The sequence below is a fragment of the Rhopalosiphum maidis genome, chromosome 1 (genome assembly GCF_003676215.2).
Source record: "Rhopalosiphum maidis isolate BTI-1 chromosome 1, ASM367621v3, whole genome shotgun sequence".
Lineage (NCBI taxonomy): Eukaryota > Metazoa > Arthropoda > Insecta > Hemiptera > Aphididae > Rhopalosiphum > Rhopalosiphum maidis.
In genome coordinates, this window is record NC_040877.1 from 40,458,489 (window position 1) to 40,465,813 (window position 7,325).

At 27.9% G+C, this 7,325-nt stretch overlaps 1 protein-coding gene across 1 annotated transcript; it reads left to right on the forward strand.

Annotated features, from left to right (window-relative positions):
* Positions 1 to 652: 652 nt before the first annotated feature.
* LOC113548456 (co-chaperone protein daf-41-like) lies at positions 653 to 4,728 on the forward strand. The gene is made up of 5 exons (XM_026949341.1): positions 653 to 870; positions 3,613 to 3,802; positions 3,887 to 4,099; positions 4,176 to 4,307; positions 4,388 to 4,728. Exons 1-5 carry the CDS (start codon positions 857 to 859, stop codon positions 4,457 to 4,459), a joined length of 621 nt encoding a protein of 206 aa, XP_026805142.1. The 5' UTR covers positions 653 to 856; the 3' UTR covers positions 4,460 to 4,728.
* The last annotated feature ends 2,597 nt before the right edge of the window (positions 4,729 to 7,325 follow it).

Below are 7,325 nucleotides of genomic sequence, written 5' to 3' on the forward strand. Positions count from 1 at the left end.
TTATGAATTATTAAAATTTAATTTAAAATATTTAGGTATATCGATGCATAAACTATAATTAGAACCATATACAATGGCCATTGATTAAATAATATACTATAGCCTATGGAAAAAACGTAGTACTATTTTTAAATTATAATATTCAGAATACCATAAAATAATATTTATCCATATTGCATACAAGATACAACTAGAATTATGACTAGTGGTTCAAACAATAATTTTGGAATAAAATTAATTTTGTATAAACGAAAATTTAGTATTTTGCAGAAACTATATATTACCATGTTATTTTAATACATTTTATTTATTTTGTTCTTACTGATTGGTTTCTTTATTAATTAGTTTAGAATATAAAGGTCTGAAGGAGCATAACATGTTTTTTAATAAATTAATTGTTAATACTAAATTGGCAACAACTATTAAGTACACGATCGTTAATCATACAATATACTTATATGCCCATATTCTATAATAATATTATGAATTCATTTTTTGTATTTTGTCAACCGTGATTGTTGTATAGTCACGCGCGCCGTCGATTTTTTCTTCCACGATGCGCAACTAATGCAGTTTCTTCCATCGACCGATATTGTAACTCACTGCCCAGTCGGCCCTCTCCAACCCCACCGCGCCAACAAACAGGACGTTTTTCGTTTCATTCCGCGGTTGCCTAGAGTGGTATTCAGCTACTTCAGCTACTTGTTATTTTCTGATCGCCTAACAGTACGTTTTGCCGGTGATCATTTGCAAATTTTACATTTCCCGCGTACTCTGAGTTAACTACTTTATTAGCACCGTTCGGTAGCAGTCCATTACAACTCGAACCATACACACGACAAACATTATCAGCGACATGACCAACGAAAAGTAAGTGACTAATTTTTTTGCTATCTCTCGCGTTCGTTCGAATGCGCCATGTTGGGTTTTGGATAGCGGACAATCGCTAGTTGTGTGACTATTTCTATGAGGTCGAGTTTGAATTTCATGATGCCTGGGGGGCCGTTAATGGGATGTGGTAACAACTAACGTTTCTGTTTGTACTTCCACCACCTCGTGCTTAATTCGGTTCACCGCACACACGTGTGTCCGTCGTTTTCGTTTTTCCAAAGTTCCCAGCGTTCCCACGTCTTAACGTCTGGTTTTTATTGCGAGTTAAAACTGATGATTTATTGTTACAGTCAATCCCTACCCGATTCATTATTGGCTTAATCCTTTCAACATTCGTTTTCGAAAGAAACGCCGTCCCTCGTAATTACCGGAAGACGCCTGTACCTCGGTGATTTGGGCACGCGCGCTCCAATAAATTATAATTGTACAGCTTTCTTTCTGGGGTTATATGATACAATTGATGGTTTATTCGTTGACGGTTAATCTTTAATCTCTTTATCTCTGAAATTGGACTATTATAGCATTTTATCGATCAAACGCGGTACACCTACTCCGTCCCCACCATCCCTGACGCCCCACCCCTTCATCAATGCCCTATAGCAGTGGTTCTTAACCGGTGTTCTGTAGACTTGGTATAAGTGTTCCGCCAAAATTTTAAAATCAGTGAAAAACTTATGGACTTCCAAAACACAAAAACGTATTTCGTTAACCAACTATATGTGTCAATATACATTATTATTATTTTATTATATGATAATCGCCACTATACGACTATAATAGATACCAACAATTTTATTTTTTTCACAGTAATAAAAGTTATAAAATACATAAGTTTTAGTGCATTGATCGCGTTATTGACATAAGACGTGTGTACAACTTCGCTAACAACAGATCGAAATCTTAAAGTTAAATTTCAATTTTATTTTCAACACCTTGTGTGATCTTGAATTTTCAACATTGACGAAAATCAAGATAAAGGAACGAGAAAGGCATACAAATTTAGAAGAGGAAATGAAAGTAGCAATATCCTACATATTGAAAATATCTGTACAAGTCGTCTTGCTCAAATACCTCATACAAATTATTCCATTTCAAAATTTTTTTTAAACTTTCTTTATTATTTTTTAGTGACTAACACTAACTTGTGTGCATATTAATTTTTAATAAATTATAAAATGTTAAGAGTTCTGTCATTTGAAAAAGGTTAAGAACCACTGCCCTATAGGAACAAAAGGATCTGTTAAAAAATACTATAATTATGATCAGCACCCAGCAACGATTACAGAATGATGGGTTTTTACTTTAATTTTATCTGTTCTTCCTGCTGCACGGCTGTAACGAGCAGTGATTTTTTTCAAATCATGTCAACTTATTATGCAATATTGCTTGAGACGTAGTATCAAATTTCATCAGTTTTTAATCAATAGCTGATGTTTCGTAACAAATTGTTTAAATATACCTAACCCTTATACTATAATTTACATCTACTATAATACCAAAAAATATTATTTTAAAGCCTAGAAAGGTACTATGAATTGATATACAATCTGTTATAAAATAATAATATAAGATACAAGAAGATACATTTTTTTTTTTACCTAACATTAATTGAACTGTGATAATTTTGAAATTTAATGAGGTATTTACTGCTTCGGTTTTGATATCTGCTTTACTAAACATTTATTAGTACAAAATCATTCGTGTTAAACTTTGAATACATATTTAAGGTCAAAGTCATGTTTGATTTTTTCAGTACTCAGTTTATAAATTAATACTTATATCTGGCCTAACTTAGTTATTAAGTAAACAATATTAAAGTTAGGTACTTAAGTTTAAATAAATTATATTATATATATTTTTTTAAAACCAACTTCAGTAATTTAATTAAATCATTTATGTTTCTATTATTACAAAATTGGCTTTTAGTTTATTGTTAAATAATAGTTTTAATGTACAGTCATAAATTGACATATAAAGGCCATAGTTACGATATTGAGAAAATGTTACTGATGTTCGATACATAGGCGCCAAGTTTTAAAAAACTTAATGGGTACTTTGGTATCATATGCATAAATGTACCATATGGGAGATAGGACTTAACTTCTGGTAAATATAATGTCCCCGTAAAATCCAATATTCTAATGGATGCCTGAGTCCCGAACTCCCATGTACATGGCGCCTATGGTTAGAAATATATTTTCAAGCTGTAAATTATGTACTCCAAAACAAAAATTTTGATTTTATTCAAATTATTTATACGAAATTTTTAACTTTTAAAAAATATCGCCCAAATCTTACTTACCTAACTATTTTAGTTTAAAATATGTCAAAATAAAAAAAATATATACATCTAAATTCTTGGTATATTTGGAGATAGTTAGAGAAAAAATTGAAATGTGAACTATGATTATTAAAAACCCCAGGTAGGCCAGCTTACGAATTATTATTTACATCTTTGCAGTTATATTTTAGATATAATACATAAAAGTAAGGCATGTCTATGTACTAGATTTAACGCACATACCATATTATTTTTATGAACAAAAGTGATTAAGAAAGAAAAAGATATCTTTACTTCTGTTATTTCCCTAGAAAAAATAAATCTAAATTTATATTATAAAAAAAATAACAATGCTATTATTATAAATACAAAATGGCTCGATATATTAATATTTAATCAATAATTGTTAATTATAATTATTTAACTTTTTATTCTTTCAGGGTTGTGATTCCTCCAGTCATTTGGGCTCAACGTAACAATGTGGTGTATGTTACTATTTGTGTAGAAGATACCAAAAATCCAGTTATTAAAATCGAACCTGAACAAATAGTTTTCCATAGTATTGCTGGCTATGAACAACAAGTGGTGTATGATGTCACCATTCCATTGTATGCACCAGTAGATCCTGAAGTAAATTAAACAAATTAATTTCATATTGCTTACCTACTTATAGTACCCATGAAATTTATATTTTTATTTTTATTAATATAAAAGAATAGCAAAACAACAGTTGCTGGTAGATACATTGAACTGGTTTTACAAAAGCCATCTACTGACACAAAATATTGGCCACAATTAACCAAAGAGAAAAAGAAATACCACTGGTTAAAAGTTGACTTTAAAAAATGGAAAGATGAAGATGATTCAGATGATGAGACTGCATCAGGAGGCGCTGGTGGAGTTGGTGGAGATGGAAACATTGATGATGTATGTCAATAATGCTTTAATAATTAATAATTATACTTTGTTATATTTAAAATATTTTTTCATTTTTGTTTATTAGATGCTTAGTATGATGGGCGGAGGTGGTGGCCCTAAGTTTGGAGGATTGGGAGGAGATTATAATGTACCTTCTGATGAAGATTCAGACGATGAAGAAATGCCTGAACTTGATGACATTGAAAGTGAAATTGCGGTAATTAATACATACCATTTTTTTAAAAATAGTTACATATTTTTTTGAAAATTGTTTTTAATTTATTTATTATAATACAGGGTAAAGATAAGGAAAAGAGTGAAGAAACCCTGCCTAACCTTGAAGAAGTGAAACCGGCAACAACTGCCTAATCTCTACTATTGTCATTATCTCATTCTTCCGAATTTTTGTTCACATAATAATACGGTTTAATTTAAATGATTTTGTATGTGTAATTATTACATCAATCGAACATAATTTGTGCTCTAGTGTGTGCATTAATATTTCTCATTCAGTTTAAACGCCTATTATTGTTCACTTTGCCTAATTCATTTGTGAAAACATCGTTAAAACTTGAATTTTCTTCTCCCCATTCCTTTTTGCACCATTAGAAATAAAATTCCTGAAATTTTGTCATACATTTTTCTTTGTGTTGAATGATAATTCCTTAAATTTCTATTGAAAACCAATTTATTGAATGGCATTTTAATAATTATAAAAACTTTTTAATGTCACTAAAATTTATATTGTTTCATTAAACGTTGATGTTTGATAAAGAAGATTTAGATTAATGCATTCTATATAAAGCTGTCTTATACAAAATGCAATAGTCTATTTTAATAGTGCAATCATTTTTTTAAGCAACTAGATTTTTCAGATCTTGGTATGTATTGTAAGACATGCAAATAAATAATTGAATTTGGAAATAATAATACTCAGCAAATATTTCATATAATACTGTGGTTTTTAAAAGTAAAATATTAACATCTGCTCAATTAAATTAACATGTATAGACTGAATGTAATTAAAATCTTTTTAGTGATAAAAGTATATGCTTATTTTAAAAACAATTTGATTTTCAGTGTGATACCAAGTTATAATTTTATATTGCACATATAAAACAACTAGTTACCTAAAGTAAGCAATTAATATTTAGTGTAATTATTTAATTTGTCTACATATTTTTAGACCTACTTAGATTTTAGATTTGATTTTATGTACTTAGGTAAATATTCATTATTCTTTGAGTGTCTGTCATTGATAACTATTCCCATGTACTAACTAAAACTTCTAATATGCGATTAGACAATAACAATTATTTTTTTAACTTGTCATTTTATAAGTTAGTTTAATAATAATTTTTAAACCATTTTAAAATAACATGAATGATGTAACAAATCTGATTCAATAGGTATTCATATCCTAAAAAAAAAAAAAATTGAATTCCAATGCGGATTTATAGCTTAAAAATATTTTAGTTTTAGTGGTATACTTATTAAATATAACTATGATATAATCTCAATAGATAAATATCAATAATGATTGATAATGTAATCACTTAAGTTACTTATATTTAAAGTTAATGGTGTGCATTTTTCATCACATCAATGTTGTGAATTGTCAAAATTCAAGAACGATGCAATCTATTACACAAAATATTTGAGATTGTTTTACATTCTAGGTATTGTGCATATTAAATAGAACTAATTTTTTTTAAATGATATACATTTTTACTTACGACTATTAGTAATATAACGTAAATCAATGAAACCAAATTTGTTGTTGCTGGACTGAATTGTTATAACAACCATAAATCACTAAAGAATTAGAAATATAATATTAAGTAAACTATGTTGTAATAATGTGTTTGTATTTGATAATATTATTAGCATTTAGCAATATTCTTGCTTAAAGTTTTAAAAACATCAAAATTATATAAAGTCAATCTAAATATGACCTTAAAAATAATTTATATATGTCTTACTCGTAAAAATAAATACATTATTTTTCAATTTGTCTACGTAAAATATAAACTTAATGAACATCTAACATTTTTATATGTTAAGTTAATGTAAATAAAGTAAAATAATATTTATCTTTTCTCTTAAAATTTTTATTTTATGTGCGATTAGTAAAAGTAACTAATTTAGTTAAATGATGATTCCTCTCAACTTTGGAAACTAAATCTACAAATAGAAAGTTGGATAACATTCAAGAAACTTTAATTTCTTGAATTTTATCATCCATACTTAGATCGATTTTCAAATTTTCTTTTTTCAACTCCCAGTAATGGAATTTTACATCTAACGATTTCTTTAAATGCACGTTTAAAGCCAGGCATCATAATTTATACAGCGTTCATTTAGAGTTATTTTAAGAGGCTGGATAAAATAAAAAGGTCCAAGTCTGATGATGCTAAGTTGAATTCACTTTTTGTACCAATAATGATAATAAATATAAATACATGTGAAGAGTAAATTTAAAATTACAAGATTTCATTTGTTTTATGAAAATACTATAGTTATTTTTGCCAGTGAATCTACAAGAACTAAGTTTAGACATTACACATAACAACCAACATAAGTACCTACATAATTTAAGGCATATGATTTAATCTAACCTTATAGCGGTTAGAGCATTAATTATTGACTGAATTAATTGAAATACAGGTTCTACGTCACTTCATACGGTCAGGTAAAACTTTAAATTGCAGAGCGCGGACACTTGTCACTTTGTACTACTCGTATTATATGGTACATGAGAAATGCATATGAGATATAAATAAGTCTGAATTTATTTATTTACTTTTTATATACTTATCACTGCATCAAAATAACGAATGTAGTTAGATGATTATCTAAAATTAGGTAATCGCTTCTCATCTAATAATATGAAAATGGCTCGATTTTTAATTTATTTGCAATATTGCATTTTTACGACATTAATTTTGAAAAAAATTGTATAATTTTGAATATAATTACCTTTATAATTTTCCACATTTTGTTAAACAAAGATTGAAAGGCATATGTTTAATGTTTATTAAACGATGCTTCATATTATTTATATTTCCAACAGTTTTATGCTACTCTTCTTGAATTTCAACATTTTGATTCTTATTTACTGCAATATCCATAGTACCATAAATTAAGAATTTAAAAAACTGTTAACATAAAAAATTGAAATCTAACGAGTTTTGAAATTTATCAGCGACTATTAAAACTCATTTTAGAGAAAGTT

What these genes read in the sequence shown, in the direction of transcription:
- LOC113548456 (XM_026949341.1), top strand. An exon ending in ATGCACCAGTAGATCCTGAA is followed by an intron (nt 3,803 to 3,886) that starts GTAAATTAAACA and finishes TTAATATAAAAG; the next exon opens with AATAGCAAAACAACAGTTGC. An exon ending in ACATTGAAAGTGAAATTGCG is followed by an intron (nt 4,308 to 4,387) that starts GTAATTAATACA and finishes ATTATAATACAG; the next exon opens with GGTAAAGATAAGGAAAAGAG.